This window comes from Rhinoraja longicauda, chromosome 2 (assembly GCF_053455715.1).
Source record: "Rhinoraja longicauda isolate Sanriku21f chromosome 2, sRhiLon1.1, whole genome shotgun sequence".
Taxonomy (NCBI): domain Eukaryota; kingdom Metazoa; phylum Chordata; class Chondrichthyes; order Rajiformes; family Arhynchobatidae; genus Rhinoraja; species Rhinoraja longicauda.
In genome coordinates, this window is record NC_135954.1 from 78,392,871 (window position 1) to 78,411,242 (window position 18,372).

At 41.3% G+C, this 18,372-nt stretch overlaps 1 protein-coding gene across 11 annotated transcripts in view; it reads right to left on the bottom strand.

Moving 5' to 3' along the window:
• Positions 1-18,372, bottom strand: part of LOC144606022 (histone deacetylase 9-like) — a 514,560-nt gene that overhangs the window by 75,361 nt on the left and 420,827 nt on the right. For all 11 annotated transcript variants that reach the window (XM_078421808.1, XM_078421873.1, XM_078421839.1 and 8 more), the window contains one exon: positions 3,412-3,638. In XM_078421808.1, coding sequence (XP_078277934.1) covers positions 3,412-3,638 — 227 coding nt within the window. The remainder of the gene's footprint in view (positions 1-3,411; positions 3,639-18,372) is intronic.

Here is an 18,372-nt window from a genome sequence, read left to right on the forward strand (position 1 = left end):
CGTTGGATGCTTTCAAGAGAGAGCTGGATAGAGCTCTTAAGGATAGCGGAGTGAGGGGTTATGGGGAGAAGGCAGGAACGGGGTACTGATTGAGAGTGATCAGCCATGATCGCATTGAATGGCGGTGCTGGCTCGAAGGGCTGAATGGCCTACTCCTGCACCTATTGTCTATTGTCTATTGTCTATTCTTAATTAGATGCATGGAATAGAAACGCTGTTGCTTTATGTATAATAATGGTTAGGCAACATTTGAAGAATTCTATGCAGTTATGGTCAGCTAACTTTAGGAATATTGTAAAGGTCTATAATGGATACAGGAATGATTTACGAGAATGGTTGCAAGAATGAGGGATTTCAGCAATGTGGTTTGATTAGGTTTGTTCTCATTGGCACAAGGAAGTTTGAGAGAGGACTTGATGGACTCTACAAGTTCATGCTAAGTTTAAATAGAGCAAATAGCGAGACGCCATTGCGCTTGGAGGATGATTAATGGAACTGAAGAAACAGATTTGAAGTGTTAGGCAAAAATATACTGATCTGACACTCAAAGCCTGAAAAAAAAAAGTGGGAACAGAGTTAATCTTGGATTTCAAAGGGGCATTGGATAGGAATCTGAGGGTAAATAACTTGCAGAAACAGAGGAAAAAAAGAAAATTTTGGTCGGCATGGGTGAGTTGGGCCAAAGGGCCTGTTTCCATGCTGTATGGCTGTGTAGTAGTCCTTTGACTCTATGACAGGAAAAAAAAGTGGGAGAATTGAAGTAGCTGGATTTCTCTTCTGAGAGATAGCATGAGTATGATGGCTGGAATGGCCTCATGCTGTACCAAACAATTCCATAATCCTATCAATAGTCATTTGCCTCATTAAAACCTAAAATAAGCCTTAAAAAATGAAATGACTGTTGCATGTGCTTATGAGTTGCACAGTGATGTAATAATACCATTATTGCAAATTAAGGAAGCAGACCATGAAAGATATAAAACTTGAAGGCAATACTGTCACTTTATTTATAGCATTTCATCAAACAAAAGTTAATATGCTCCCAAAACTTTGCTCATAAGAGTAAAGTTTACTCTATAAGCCTCCAACAATTTCCATTTTTCATGTACAACTGGATCAATTCAGGAAATTAAAGTGCACATAATTTACAGGACACTATAAGCCAAAGAGAGAGTGGAGGAATGCAACCAAATGAGTCATTGAATGACTGCAGGAGTCTCAGTAGAAAGCACATCAAAGAAAGTAATACCTATCTGTCTCAGCAGGTGGGAGACATATCTTAGTTGTTGGCCCAAGAACATAGGGCCTGTAAAAATATCATGCAGAGAAAAAACCTTTAATATCGTTATCAATGAATACTTCAACACATCTTTTAAAATTCCTGTGTTCTTGTAAAAACCTAGGAGTAATGCAAACAACCACCAATTCAAAAGGTTGGTGTGCAAATCAATAATTCACAAATGAGAACAGTAACGAGGTGACTGAAAAAGATGATCAGAGTTTTATGTATGTATAAAACAATGTGTGTTGAAGAAATTCCCAGCTCAGTAAGGGAATGGTAAAACAATAACAAGCCACACCAAAGAACATTAATCTCCTGAATTTAATGCAAGAAAACAATGCAATATTCTTCAGACACAATAGGTGAAAATTGTGTCTTCTAAAAGAGGGATAGATTGGGAAGAATGATTAAAAGCTACACAAAAGGTAGTCTTGAAGGAGCATCGATTAAGAAAAGAAAGAAAGTTTGAAAGGTTTAGAGTGGGAGCTCCAGAGTTTCCATCTCGGCAGACGGAAACGCCAATGGAATGCAAAGAAAGTTAGGGATGGACACCAGGTCAGACGTCGATTTCTCAGAGGTATTAATGCATATGAACAAAATGCTCAAAATTTCAAACCTGAGATTGGTGTAGGTGTTTGGATATGAAGAGTCAAGTTTCAGAATTTCAGTAGAAGATGAAAGGATTGCATTCGGTAATGTTTAAAAACTCAAAGGTGGTGTATTGATGATGGGTTGGATGAGGACCGAAAGGTCAACTGGAGCCAAAAAAGCCACAGCGATTCTAAACAATTGTTAAGCCTATGATGATGATGGGAAAGGTAATGGGTAAAATCAGTGTACATTGGAGCTAGCCTGGTGAGGAGCTAAAATGACAATGGCAATAATTTCCACAATATTTCATTGTGAGATACAATTGTTTTCCTTTATACCTGCTTTAAAGAAATTACAATTTTTCTGTTTATTTTATTCAAAACAGATGAATATTAGCCCTTTGTCAGAACATTTTTATTTTCTGATCAATAATGCATGCTCTCTGATCAACTGCAAAGAAAGCTGTCTGAGGATTCAGCAGGACTTTGATCAGCTGAAATGTGTGGAGCATTAGCAGATGGAATTTAATCCAGACAACTGTGGCGTAATGTACCTTGGAAGATCAGATTTGCGAAGGACATATAGAGAAAATGTCTGGGACCTTAGGAATGTTGATGTACGGAGAGATCTTTGGGTGCAAGTCCATAACTCTCTTAAAGTGGAGCACTGGTGGATACTGTAGTAAATAAGAGTTATTATAAACTCGCCTTCATGAGCTGAGGCATTGAATATAAGAGTTGCCTCATTGTTTTGCAGCTGTTCAAAACATTGGTTAGACCATATTTGGAGTTTTGTATACAGTTCTGGTTGCCATACTACAGGAGACAAGTGAAGCAACAGAGACAGGGCAGAAGAGAATAATCAGGATGTTGCTGTAGTTATAAGGATGCACAAGGAATGATAGTTTACAAAGGAAATACACAAACTGCTGGAGTCAGATTAATCAGAAACTGCTGGGTCAGATTAATCAGAATCTTTTCTCTCAGGGCACGGGATAGAGGGCACAGGTTTAAGGTGAGAGGGTAGAAATTTAAAGGAGATCTGAGTGCCAAATCTTTCACACAGAAAGTGGTCGGTGAATGGAATGAGCTGACAGAAGAAGTAGTGGAAGCAGATACAATTGCAATAATTGAAAGGTGGTTGGCACATAATAAGATGGGAAAGGTGGAGGGGAATAAGGGCCAAATGCATGCATGTGGAATTAGCATGGAAAAGCACCAGTGCCAGCGTGGAGATGGTGGGCTGAAAGGGTCCGTTTCTGTGCTGTACGTATATATAATTTTATTATCAGTATTTGGATTAGATTGATCTTACCTCTCTTGCTGTGTGTGATGGTTGAACAAATGAGAGAGAACTATAATTCTCTACAGCTTCTATTTTGTCTCCAGTACAGCAAATCTGGATAATTTTTGATGCAAACTGCCAGTTTCAGATACATTTATTTTAGAATGGTCATGATTAGCAAAGTTTATGAAAAGTTGCTTTCTGCTTTTTAAATTGTAATTACAGCAAATGACTGATTTAAAACAAGCTCTGACCTTGTTCAATTGCTTCTTCTGCTGGTATAGCTTCTGTTTTTCCAAGAACTGTTGATGTTGCTGCTGAACCATGAGCTGTGCCAAAGCTTGGGTGTTTTGTGGGAGTGGAGCAGAGTGTGTCCGATTAAGGGGTCTGTGCCGTGGCAGCTTATTTGCAGCTCTACTTGTTGGTGATAATTTCTCGCCCACTCCTATCAATGCAGTGTGTGCATGAAGAGGAACCACACCTAAAATACAGTAAAATAGTTAGTTTAAGAATAGCTTGGAGATTTAATTTACAATGACACTTTATATGTTACACTTTACTTTAGACTTTAGACTTTACGTTCTTTCAAATTGGAGATAACTACAAGTTCATATGTTCATAAGTAATAGGAGCAGAATTAAGCCATTCAGCCCATCAAGTCTATTCAATCGGCCCATTCAATCATGGCGGATCTCCCTCCTAAACCCATTCTCCTGCCTTCTCCCCATAACCCTACAACAGGTATTGGAGCTGTTCAATTCAGAACTTAAAATGAAACATTTATTGTAAACATTTCAACAAAAGTAATAGGAACATTGTTTAAACTTTTGCTTCCTCCCAGAGGTTGCCCAAGCACAAGAAAAACCTAAAGTTCACTTGTTAAATAATGGAGACAGAAGGAACTGCAAGTGATGGAATCTTGAGGGAAATACAAAGTGCTGGAGTAACCCAGCAGGTCAGGCAGCATCTATGGAGGGAATGGACAGATGATGTTTTGGGTCAGTACCAAAAATGTCCATTCCCTCCACCAATGCTCCTGATCCACTGACGTTGAAGAACATTAAGTTTCCAGGTTTAACAAATTCAGCCATTTCTCGGGCTACTTACATGCATCCATTTTGGGTTTACTGACCCTCTCCACACAAATATATAGGTTCTTTGGCCATATAATATTTCATTTAGGCATCCCTAAACCTACTTCTGAATGCTGACATAACAAATTTTAAAGCCACAATTTTAATAATGTTACCATAGAGATTTCTAAAGTTTCAACTGAACTAAAGTTGAGCAGTCTTCAGTCTGTCAGTCTGAAGAAGGGTCTCGACCCGAAACGTCACCCATTCCTTCTCTCCCGAGATGCTGCCTGACCTGCTGAGTTACTCCAGCACTTTGTGAATAAATACCTTCGATTTGTACCAGCATCCGCAGTTATTTTCATTATACATAAAGTTGAGCATATCATCATTAAAGGAATTACGATGCAGGAAAATGTCTATCAGAATCGAGATATATGTGATTCAGATATCAGTTGACATGGGATCATACAACACCACAATGTGTGTAAATCTATACCAGTTCATTGCTGGCATACATTTAGAATGCACATTTAAAAAAAAATGTAGATTGTACAGAAGTGACTCATAGCGTCAAAGAAAGTTTAATAAAACCCATTATATTCATGGTTCTCTCTTGCTCATTTTTCATAACCACATGATGTCTTCCTCTTTTAGCCAAACTTCTTTTGAAATCCACTATGAAACTGCTTTAAACCACCTTTCAAATAGTGAACTGCATTCTATCATACAAATGCTTTTACATGATGTCTCTCGTTCTTTTAACAAATATTTAAAAAAAATACACGTCTTCAGGTTCCTGACTTTTTTGTCATACGATGTGTATTTTAATAAATCTAGAATATTCATGATTTGGAATAATTATCAAGTCTGCTTAACATTCTACATTCCCAGATGTCTCCTCATAACTAGAACCTCTTATTTGAACTTTTTCCTCCACTCTCTCCAATACAAATCTTCCGACGAGTATCTAACCAGTGAAATTTAACAGATTAGTATTTCACTTTTGCTTTTCTGCTCTCTGGGTTTATTTACGAAGACAAAGATCCTGTTCCTAAAGAAAAAAATTGTATGTGTAGGAAATCTACAATTAAACAGAAAATGCTGGAATTACTCAAATGCTCATGCAGCAACAGCAGGTAGAAACAGAATTAACTTTGATGATGTAATTGGCCTACAATATTAGTTCTTTCTCTTGTCAGAATTACTATCTGATATAAGGCCATCAGTGATATGAGTAGAATGAGGCCATTCAGCCCATCACGTCTACTCTGCTATTCAATCATGGCTGATCTATCTCTCCCTCCTCACCCCATTCTCCTGCCTTCTCTCCATAACCTCTGACACCTGTACTAATCAAGACTCTATCTCTGCTTAAAAAATATCAATTGACGGCCTCCACAGCCTTCTGTGGCAGAATTACACAGATTCACCACCCTCTGACTAAACATATTTCTCCTCATCTCCTTCCTAAACGAATGTCCTTTAATTCTGAGGCTATGACCTCTAGTCCTAGACTCTCCCACTAGTGGAAACATCCTCTCCACATCCACTCTATCCAAGCCTTTCATTATTCTATATGTTTCAATGAGGTCCCCCTTCATTCTTCTAAACTCCAGCGAGTGCATGCTCAGTCCGACAAATGCTCATCATAGGTTAACCTACTCATTCCTGGGAACATTCTTCTAAATGCTGAGTATTTTCATCAGCCACCTGAACCCGTCCTACCAATTCCAAAGACCGGTTCTCCCCAGCTTACGAATGCCCAATTTATGTGTAGCACATACACACACGTTATGGATTACCAGCTGCTGCTGGGCTGCAGACATCTCCTGCATGTGGAAACAAGGTTGGTGGCCACATTTTCCACATGAGAAACAGTTTGGGTACAAACAGTTCATAGGAACGGAACTCTTGTTTAACCTTGGGGCAACTTGTAGGTTTTTCTGTACCTTGGTACATGTAAAAATAAAATAAACTCAACTAAACTTTTTCACTCCTGATTAAACATTTGTATTCTCTTGTGGCCCTCTTCACTTTAACCCTGTTGTTGGGGGTGATTCCCATATTATGATCCCATTGGAAATCAATTTGAATGTTTGAGAAGCTAGGAATTGCAAATAATTGGGACCTACAGTTGAATAAATCAAAATACTGACCCAAGACACAGCAGATGCTGTAATCTTAAACAAAACACAAAGTGCTGGAGGAACTCAAAGAGTCTTGCAGCATCTGGGAAGGGAATGGACAGGCGATGTTTTGAGTTGGGACCCAAGACTCAAACCATTTACATAAAATTCTTGTCTGACACAATAAAGATTTAATAACAGCGTGTGTCGACAATAATCAAAGCAGTAACCAAACTGCAGGGTGAACTCAACAGGTCAGACAGCATCTGAAGAGTGAAGTGGACAGGCGATGTTTCAGGTCAAAACCATTCATAGTCAAAGTAATATTGTGTTAATCAATGACTACATGAACGTTAATGATATTGTAAATATAGTATTCATCAGTCATCAGAAATATCTAATCAAGCTGCACCAGTTTACTGCAAAGATCTATTGTCCGATGGGCTTTAATTTTATTCTATTCCAATGACAGACAATATGTTATTTGAGGAAAACGTACGAAGGCAGTTTTATGAATTTATACTCCATTTGCAGAAAGACACAAACTGCGTATCAGAAATGAGTGACTAGATGTTGTAGAGCCAATAGAATTATCCATTACAATTTATAAAGTACCACAAATTTGAGATTAATATAACGCAGATTTACACGGTCTTTACCGGGTCCTTATTGTCATTCAGAGCAAAATATTTTCGAGATTTGGATCATATATTTTTTATATAAGCAGGCAGGTGGGGTTGGCGTAGATGGGGCTCCTTGGTCGGAATGGGCAAGTTGGGCTGAAGGACCTGCATGACTCTGTGACTACATGACCAAGAAATGAAAGGAAGAGCACTGAGCCCTCAAATATGGTGGAACCCAACCTGATCCCCAAATCTCTGAGAAAGGCAATGAGAAATTAACCAACACCTGAGGCATTGGTATTACGAAGTCTTAGGGCGAGGGCTGAGTATCAAAGTTTCCTATGCAAAACTCATGGAGGCACACCTGTCAAGAGCAGATATACAATCCCACTGGGTCAGAAACAGAGCCACCTGAATACCAGACCAGCAGCCAGATCTGGGACATTAGAGATGTGGGTGCAAGTGAAAACCAGCTCCAGCCAAACTAGAGATCCTACCTGACATGATTGGTCATAGTCCCAGTACAGAAATCTTGTTCAGTACATTTCCACTGGCTTGGATGGAACACACAACATGAACAATAATGAGCAAAAGCTTAAAGCTCCTTCTAAAAATCAACCAAAATATTTTCCTTTTCTACTCTGAGAGAAACATCCCCCCTTCCCTTTCTGCAAACTTTTGTCCCTCTGTGGAATGGGAATTGTACTTTTTTTTTGTTGGTATTCTCATTGAAGGGCTTGGGTGATGGGTTTACTGTGTTCACAGCTGATGTTATCCATTTACTGGATTTTACAAGGCCTTCCATTATGCCAAGAAGCTTTCTTTTAGAAATTGTGGATATTACTGCTCCAACCTAGTTACCATTTCACCACTAGAGAAACATTACAATGAATGATTTCATTTGAATAAGCGATAATCTGAAACATAACAACAAAATCAGCAGCCTCATTTAAAGAAATGTATTACGTAATAGCAGAGTAATAAAATGTTTTTGTATGAGTAAGACAATCTCTGATAAATGAACATTGAAGTCTGGATTCCAACTGTTTAATGTAGCTTGTTTTATGATTCTTCATAATGCACGTCTTTATTGTGTCCCATAAGCAGGATATGATTCAGAGAATGGTGTCCTGCACAAACAAATGGATATCCAGCCCTTCGATGCCGAATATCACTAGAAAAATGGGACAAGGATATCTTGGCAATCATGCTGAAACATTCCACCTCCTTTCCCACTACCCACCCTCTCCAAACCCCTGTAACTTTCAGCGCAAGCAAGTTTTAAGGAAAGGTTATTGGTTTTCCATAACACTTAATAAAGTGTGAAATAATCCAAACCTCGCCTCTAAGTGTTTCTTACTGCCGATTTCCTGCATCCATTAAATGTTGCAATATGTAGCACATAATGGGCCATTTTTATTTAATAGTATTAACAATCTGCACTGGTGACTGACTATTTTGTAAAGTCAGCTATATGTGCTAAATAATTCATTTCCTCCCAGCAAAGATGCATGTTTCAAAGTGACAAATAAAAACTTACATCTGACAAAAAGTGGCACTTGATATAACAAAATGTCGACTTTGATCTCGAGTTCTGTATATAATGGGATGAGACTCCTCCCTGGGCTACAAACAAGGACTCACTCTTTCCCACATATTTTTGATGAAATTTTGTGTGTCAAGTAGCTTTTAAGTCAACTATTACAAAAGGCAGCATTCTCCACAGGAATCTTGATCTGTGTAAGCAAGCCAGGCAACAGTGAGTGCGTCTCTTAGACCAACCAGACTGAAGAAACATTCATGACCAAGCTGGAGTCTGAATCAGAAACTGTTCATTTCAAGTCTGAATAAAATAACAGATCAGGTGTAGAAAGTTAATTGAAGAACAAAACAAAACATTACATTATGGGAGAGAAAAGTATCAGCATAGTACCAGGAAAAGTAGAAAAAACCCCATTAAATAAAACACAATATTTCAATAATTGAATGAATGAGGTTCCACACCCATGAACATTAATTCTCAGTGTCACTAAAGTTGTTTAGCAGTTAATAATTTTTACCACGCATTCTATAGTACAGTTGGGGGCGGCACAGTGGCGCAGCTGTAGAGTTGCTGCCTCACAGCGCCGGAGACCCGGGTCTGATCCCAACTACAGGTGCTGGCTGTACGGAGTTTGTACGAGATCTTCGGTTTCCTCCCACACTCCAGAAGTTTGTAGGTAAATTTGCTTAGTGTAAGTGTAAATTGTCCCTAGTGTGTGTCGGGTGGTGTTAATGTGCGTGGATTGCTGGTTGGTGCGGACTAGGATTGCCAACTGTCCCGTATTAGATGGGACATCCCGTATTTTGGACTAAATTTGTTTGTCCCATACGGGACCGCCCTTGTCCCTTACGGGACCGCCCTTGTCCCGTATTAGGCCCAGACGGTGCTTTAGGCCCGGACGCTGTAGGCCCTGACACTGTAGTCCTGACACTGTAGGTCCCTACAGTTTAGGTCCCGACACTCTCTGTTGCCGACATTTTAGCTCCGGACAGTGGAGGCCCGGGCGCTGCCTAATGGAGGTTGCGTAGCAACCCGCCCCCCCAGCCACCATTGGTGGAGTGGGAGCACGTGGCTGCTCGCTGGGTGAGGTCACGTGGGGCGCAGGGCTGTGACGTCACCTTGTCCCGTATTTGGAACTGAGATAGTTGGCAACCCTAGTGCGGACTCGATGGGCCAAAAGGCCTGTTTCTGCGCTGTATCTCTAAACTAAACTAAATTAAACTTGAGAAGATCAGCCTAACAATTTTATATGTCTAATCAGCATATTTTACATACATTACAGAACTTGCTCAGTGTCTAGTGTTATTAGCAGTGAGTCAGATGATACTTTATTTGCAGCTTTTAGAAGAATAAGACATTTTAGAAAATAATATTCAGATTTCTATGTAAAGCTACAAAAGTGTAGTTGGCAGAAGGTACTGTGGGAGTTGCATATAAATACAGCTTCAGCTCTTAAGTTTCACAGTAAAATTCAGATATCTCAAATTTCACTGTACCTCAACTGGTACATGTGAGAATAAACTAACCTTGAAACCTTGACCTTGAAACCTTGATCTTTACAGTCCTGAGGCACTGATTTCTATCCTCAGTCCAATGCTTTGAAAACAGTGAATGTCCCATAAATGATAAATGAAAATAAGGAAGAATCTTTTAGCCATGTTTGATTGATGAAAGATACAGCATGGAAACAGGCCATTTGGCCTACCAGTTCATGCTGACCATCGATCACCTGTTTGCAGTAGTTCTATGTTATCCTACTTTTGTATTCATTCCTTCAACACATCGGGCAATTTGCAGAGGCCAAGTAATCTACAAATCCACTCATCTTTGGGATGTGGGAGGAAACCGGAGCACCCGGAGGAAACCCAAGTTGTCACAGGAAGAACGTGCAAACCTCCCACAGACAGTACCCAAGGTCAGGATTGAACCTGGGTCACTGGTGCAATGAGGCAGCAGGTCGACCAGCTGCTCCACTGATGAACACAATACAAAGTTTGGCATAATAGTTGCATGATTCTAATGCAAGTATGAAGAACAAAAGAAATCAAAAATCTCCACCCAACAGGCGAGGCATGCTGTATCTGATTAGTGAATTCCATCAAGATTATTACCAGATTAAACAGTTCTGGCAGCAGTTCCATGAAAGAAGTCCTTTGCATATTATGAACTGACACTCTGCTTGTAAAGAGTGTTTCAATTCATGTCTTTCGACTTCTACTTTAAAGAAAATAATACTTTGATCCAATACCCATTGATGCCAAAATAAAAATTAAAAACTGATGTCAATTATTTGTTTGAGCTGGTATTTATAGCCACATTTTTTTCCAGTTAGTTTCAGATTTTTTTAATGACAGTAATCACTCATAAAAGTTGAGTGTGGATAAAACCAAACACAGATCTGAGTGCTTAAAGCTGTTCTAAAAATACTCAATGGCACTACAGCTTTGATATGAGCAATGTGTTTATAGCGGAAGGGTATAAATGTGCTGCAGAGTTCCTGAAACTTCCACATCGTGATTGAAGTGTTCCATCAAAATGATAGGTCAAAGCTGTGAGCTAATTCCCAGCTCCACGTGTTGAGTGAAAGTCAGATGGACCTTTTGACATCCCAAGAATTCTCACCTTCAGCTGGAGTCTCACAATTTACAATGTATTCAATTTGCTTCAGGTGTGGGCTCCTTGTTGTGAATGGGAGATGCTGGAAGGAATTGTTTTTGTTCTTGTTCTCTAATTTACTGCTTTATTTTTTCCTAAAACAGACACAAAATGCTGAAGTAACTCAGCGGGACAGGCAGCATCTCTGGATAGAAGGGATGGGTGTTGTTTCGGCTTGAGATCCTTCTTCTATATTTACTAACAGTTAGGTTTGCTGCCACTGCAAGTTTAGGTGCCGTAACGTGAACTTTAATATAGAACATAGAACTGTACAGAACAGGAAAAGGCCCCACAATGTCTGTGCTGAACGTGATGCAAGTTAAACTAGTCACCTCTGTCTTCACATGATCCATATCATTCTATTATTTTCGGATCTATGTGCCTATCTAAAAGCCTCTCAAATATCACTATCATATTTGCATTCACTACCAGGTTGGCAGTGCTTATCAGGTACCCACTATTCTTCTGCATCCTTTGGTACTCTGATAAAAGCTTATATTTTGCTGATGGCTTCATCATTGTTATTTCCTGCTTGTTAATCAGACTATCTCCATCTTTTGTGTGTGCGCTTTAAGACATCAAAGCCAAAGAAGAATTGCAGTACAGAACCTTTGCTCTTCAGCACCACCACTGGACTCTACTGAACGCAGGGACGTAGCAATGACTGCGTGAAGCATGGGGTCGGTGCACTGCACACCTAAACCATCAGCTTTGCACCAGGCATGGCTGGCAAAAGATGTGCAACACATTTCACATGAACATGGCTGATTATTGTGGGATGAAAGAATGTTTAGTCCACAGACTCAAAACAATCATGTAGGACCTAATGCTTCACCAGACCAGCGCTCTGCAACGTTCTGTGCCAGTACATCACACTTTAGTTTCTGCTTCTAAGGAGGCAATAGGAGCACAGAAGTGTGGATGAGGGATGGAGCATTAGGCATCTTGGACCATTGTGCAGCAGTGGTCAACAGTTCTTAGTCCTTTGGTGGGACAGGAGTCATGTTATTGTTTTGGTTGCCTGCTCTTGTGGTTGGCTTGGTTGAAGTCCTTGGCTATGATGCACAAGGCATCAGGGTACTTTGGCTCAAGGCTATCGGAAGACGTGTATGGGACAACCACTGCAAGCTCCATGTTCACATGGGATGGGATGTAAACTTCAGTCAGGATCGCCAAAGTGAATTCTCGCAGCAGGTACTAAGGGTGGCACTTTACCGCAAGATATACTATGTTCGGGGAGCAAGAACTCAGCAGGACTGCCATGTCCGAGCACTATGAAATTTTGATTTGAAACAGATCCTTCCTCCCCTACCTTGCCCGTGGATGCCACATGGTTCATCCGGTGAACTGAAAAGCCGTTAGGTTACACGGCACAATCATGTGAAGCATGTGTGAGCCATGTCTCTATGAAACAGGGAACACAGCAGTCTCTCAGATCTCTAAGGTAGGTGAGTCTCGCTTTAAATTTATCCAACTCGCTTTCAACAGGTTGGACGTTTGCCAGGAGTATGCTGGGTAGGGAGGGACTTGAAATTGTGCTATTTCAGTCTCGAATGTAGACCAACACATCTCCCACGCCTCCAGGGGAAGTGGCTGCAACTGGTCAGAGCTGGCAGTGTGCAGAATCGTTTGTTCCAGGTAATAAGTGGGTGTGATCCGTGGAGACCAGGAGTCGGGTCTCAGGTCAGGCACCCAGAGAGTTGGGCTCTCTGCCTGTTCAGACGTCGATGTTGGGTCGCAACCCAAAGCATCGCCATCTATTCCCTCCACAGATGCTGGCTGACCCACTGAGTTACTCTAACACTTTGTGTTTTGCCATTGGTCCAAATGTTGAACTGTCTCTCTCCATGTGTGCTGTCTGACCAGCTGCAATTTGCCAGCATTTCCTGTTTCCTTTGCAGGATTCCTTTTGATACTCTTCTCATTCCCTTTGAAGTTGGTGTAAAGGAGAGCGACAGAACACTTGAAATGCTATCCTACCTAAGAAATGGATGTTATCATGTCAGATGTATGTTAGACCAGTATCCACCTAGGGCGACCAGAGTGCTGATTTGTTTTAGACTTTAGAATTTACTTTCGAGATACAACGTGGGAACAGTCCCTTCAGTTCACACCATGCGCTAACCTACACACACTATGCTCAATTTTTACAATTTACCAAAGCCAATTAACCTACAAATCTGTACATCTTTGGAGTGTGGGAGGAAACCTGATCACCCAAAGAAAACCCACATGTTCAACGGGAGAACGTACAGACTCCGTGGGACATCAACCTTCTGAACTTTTCTACTCCTGTTATCCGCTCTAATCTCACTCTCCAATCTGAAGAAGGGTTCTCACCCAAAATGTCCACCATTCCTTTTCTCCAGTGATGTTGCCTAACCCACTGAGTTACTTCAGCCATTTGTGTTTATCTTTACGTACAAACTCCATAGAGACAACACCCGCAGTCAGTATCGAACAGTCTCTGGAGCTGTAAGGCTACGGTTTTGCCATTGTGCCACCCTGTTGCGCCATTTTAGTACACTACAGTGGTTCAATGCTCCTTTATTAGTCGCATATACCGAGGTACAGTGAAATGTATTGTTGTATACAGTTCAGTATAGGTATCGCTATACGTAGGCACTTAGATTCATCTTAGATAAGCAGTCCAGGTGCATTACAAGTGTATAGCAGTAGTACACTGAGACAGTATCCAGAGTCACCAGATTTGGTGCCAATTTCAAGTCCCTGTTTTTTGTTAAGTGCTCCACTGCTCCGCGCAGCTGCAGGCCGCCTCTGGTCCATGCGGTCAGCCTTTTGGATTGGAGCCCGATCTAGCCAAGCCCCAGGCTGCTGCCGGGCCGGCAGTGACCCATCCCTCCCCACCGTCGAGGTGCACTGCTCTGCATCCTGCATTATCGGCCCTGCGCTCTGACTCCCTCCTCTCCCATCCACGGGGCGAGCAGGACCCGGACTGGGAGGCTTCCGGTTGCGTGACGGCCAAATAGGCTTGCTGTCGGGAATGGCCACGGGCACCTCGGGATGACCTTCTGCCGCACAACACCTCGAACCATCTCTTGGTTCTCCAAGTTTGAACTCTTGGATACTTTACAAAGGAAATCCATTCAGAATCTCATAGGAACATAGAAAATAGGTGCAGGAGTAGGCCATTCGGCCCTTCGAGCCTGCACCGCCATTCAATATGATCATGGCTGATCATCCAACTCAGTATCCCGTACCTGCCTTCTCTCCATACCCCCTGATCCCTTTAGCCACAAGGGCCACATCTAACTCCCTCTTAAATATAGCCAATGAACTGGCCTCAACTACCTTCTCTGGCAGAGAATTCCACAGATTCACCACTCTCGGTGTGAAAAAAAACTTTCTCATCTCGGTCCTAAAAGACTCGTTGTGCTGTCAGGAACACGGGTGCCAGAAACAGTGTGAATCCTTGTCTTCTACCATTCACGTAGCAGCAAACCACTCCTACCCCAGGCTCAGTTTGTGAGACAAACTGACTGTGAGGGCGAAACTGGAAGGAACTGTAGATGCTGGTTTAAACCAAAGGGAGACACAAAAATGCTGGAGTAACTCAGCGGGTCAGGCAGCACCTCTGGAGAAAAGGAATAGGTGACATTTCAGGTCGAGACCCTTCTTCAGACTGGTGTGTTGGACCGTGGGGCAAGTGTGTGCAGCTGCTCAGTGTTGAAATGTGGGGCAGCAACTTCTTTATTTGTTGACAGACCACACAGATCCTTCAATTTCTCTCATCGCCTGTCAGGCTGCGCAATTTATAGATAGCCTCTTCTCTCTGAGTCACTGCTGATACTTTACTGCAAAAGTTGCCATGTTCTCAGCACTCCAGCTCCTCACAGCTATTTCAGTAATGCATCTCGACACATAACTCTATAATGAGGCCTTCTAGTGCTCATTCCAAAAGCAATCTCATTCCTAGGAACACACCCTGAACAACAGGGAAGTACCTAGGTTTTTCTGAAGTAAAACTAGCTGACAATGCTGGCAGTACTCAACAGATCATCATATCTGTGACGAGAAATTCAGTGAACACTTCAATTGATGAAAGGTCCAAGCGTAACTGTTTCGTGCAGTTTTTCCACTTTTCCTTTTGTCTTTGAGTTTGTGCCTCAGGAAATCTCCCTTCAACAAGGATGATAGGTACACACTAGTCTTCAGCCGTGCTTGCAGACTAATCATCGACAAGGACATCTTTGCCAGTGTCTGTGAGGATGAGCAGAACTGTAGATATTTAACTTGTTTAGTTAAGTTTTGTTTAGAGATACAGCACAGAAACAGGGCCTTCGATCTACCAAGCCTGCACTGACCAATGATCCCTGTACATGAGCACTATCCCACATACTAGGGACAATTTACAATTCTTACCAAAGCCTATTAACTTACAAAACTGTACATCTTTGGAGTGTGGAAGGAAACTGGAGCACCTGGGCAAAAGCCACGTGGTCACGGGGAAGAACATCCAAACTCTGTGTGGACAGCACCTGTAGTCAGGATCAAACCCGAGTCTCTAGCATTGTAAGGCAGCAACTCTACCGCTACACCACCGTGCTGCCCCCTTGGCTGGATCACTTCAGGCTAACATTCATTTTGTGAGGACTTTATCAATGCACCAGTGCTCACGGCACCTGATATGTGCAGCGCATCAGTGGCATCAAGGCTTTGTTTTAGGCTCTAATGGTTGTCTATTACAGGACGATGTGGAGGCTTTGGAGAGCATGCGGAAAAGGTTCACCAGTTTTAGCTATAAGGAGAGGTTAGCTGAAATTGTTTTCACTGGAGTGTTGGAGGTTGAGGGGAGACCTGATAGAAGTATATAAAATCATAAGCACCAAATAGAATAGAGAGGCAGAACCTTTTTCCCAGGTAGAAAATATCAAAGGGAATATCTTTAACCAGAGGGGAAAAGTTTAAAAGAGATTTGCAGGACAAGTTATTTACATGAAGAGTGGTGGGACACACAGCACCAGGAACACGCTGCGGAGAATGATGGTGGAAGCAGATGGCTTTTGTATAGGCACATTGGCCCTTCAGCCCACAACATCTGTGTTGAAAATAATATCAAGGAAACTAATCTCCTCTGCCTGGACAGGATTGATAACCCTTTAAATAAAGGGTTATCAATCCTGTCCAGGCAGAGGAGATTAGTTTGCCTTGATATCATTTTCAACACATATGTTGTGGGCTGAAGGGCCTGTTACTGTGCTATGCTGTTCTAAGTTCAACATTTAAGCGGGAATAGAAGGATACAGACCATGTACAAACAGACGAGGTTAATTGGATTGGCATCATGGTCGGCACAGACCTAGTGGACTGAAGGGGCTCTGAAAGACAATTGTATTCCTTGAAGTGCATTAACGCGAAAGACTGTCTTCCTGTGATATAAACTGCCATGCTTTCCCATTGGGTTCAACCTTCTGGTGCTTCTGGACATCGGGCAGATCTTCGACCTTCTGGACATCGGGCAGGTCTAGTCCAGCATAGGCTCAGCAGGCAGATTTCTCTGCCTATAGGCCAAGAGGGGTTTATCAACAAAGTATAGCTGTCCATGTGGATCTGCTGGCTTCTCAATGTAAGATCTTCCCTGCCCCATTTTGCTGTAACAGATTTATAGATAGCCTGCAGAAAATCACCTCCATGAATTATAGACGCAGGAGCAATCACAGCTTGTATCAAGTTTCCTCCCAGCAACAGCTTCAATCTAGGTCGGGCTCCATATTAATATTTAATTAGGTCAACTGTGAAAGACTGTTCAAGCTGTTGATCATAATGTTTGCTGAAATTTGTTCCAGTCAAGTAGCAGTTGTGACCAAAAAATGTATCCTGAGACAGTTGCGTGAGATGTGGAAATTATAACTAGTTGACGTAAACAATGAAGTGTTTTTGGCAGTTGCTGTGATACTGGATAAAGTACTGCATCATCAGTTGGGTTTAGGATATGTTTGGATGTGTATTGTTTGTCTGTGATTCTCTTATTTTCCACAGAGGAGTAGGTAACTGTTTCTGTTTAGGTGTACCAAATCTGATAAACTATATTCCTTTGTTTCTTCCATGATTTTTGTTTGTGGCCTTAGTTGCATTACTTTAATTTTCCATATCGGAAGTGTTATGGCCCAGTTATGCGAACCAAGTTCCTTGACACCATACACTTGAAAATGGTCTTAAACTCAGCAAAAAGATTTTATTTCTAATTTTTATGCCTGAGAGAAATTTTTTAATTTCTCAGTTTTGTCTGAATACATACTTATTTTTCAGAGGTTACCACATATTAATATACTAATGCTTTAATCTACTGCGAAATTAAATCCACACTCTTCTTTCTTTATGCAGCCTCCTACAAATTGATTCTCTTTGCACTACACTTGGATATTATATGCTACTATTTTCTAATATTCATGCATATGCATCTTCCAAAAGCGGTCAACGGGTCATGAACAGAAACATTAACCCTGAAAGATTTATTTTCGTTCCCAAATTCTCCATGTCTGAATCTAATAATATCACTCCAACTTGCTACCTTGAATTAATGAATATAACATTGTGTAAAGTTGAACTAGGAATATTTCTGAATGAGCATAAGACATGTAACATTGAAGCAATTGTATCTAAATACTGCTTATAAAATGTTACCATGTGCAAGATAGTCAACCTAACTGTGATGCAATGCTATTGAAATGAATTGAATAAATGTTACTAGCCAAGTATGTATTCATACAAGGAATTTGCCTTGGTGCTTTGCTCACAAGTAATTACACGATATACAGTAAACAATTAAGAATAAAACATTATAATTTAAACATGTGAAGAATGAAATAAAATACCAGAGCAAAAGGAGGCTACAGACTTTTGGTTGTTGAGTAAAGCAACTACTCGCGGAAAAAAGCTGTTTTTATGTCTGGCTGTGGCGACTTTGACAGTCCGGAATCGCCTTCCAGAGGGAAGTGCTTCAAAGAGTTTGTGGCCAGGGTGAGAGGGTTCAGAGATTATCTTACCCGCTCACTTCCTGGCCCTTGCAGTGTACAGTTCGTCGATGGGGGGAAGGTTGCAGCCAACAACCTTCTTGGCTGATCGAACGATGTGCTGCTTGGTGGCTGAGCCAAACCAGACCATGATGGAGAAGGTGCGGACGGACTCAATGATAGCAGTATAAAACTGGACCATCATTGCCTGTGTCAGA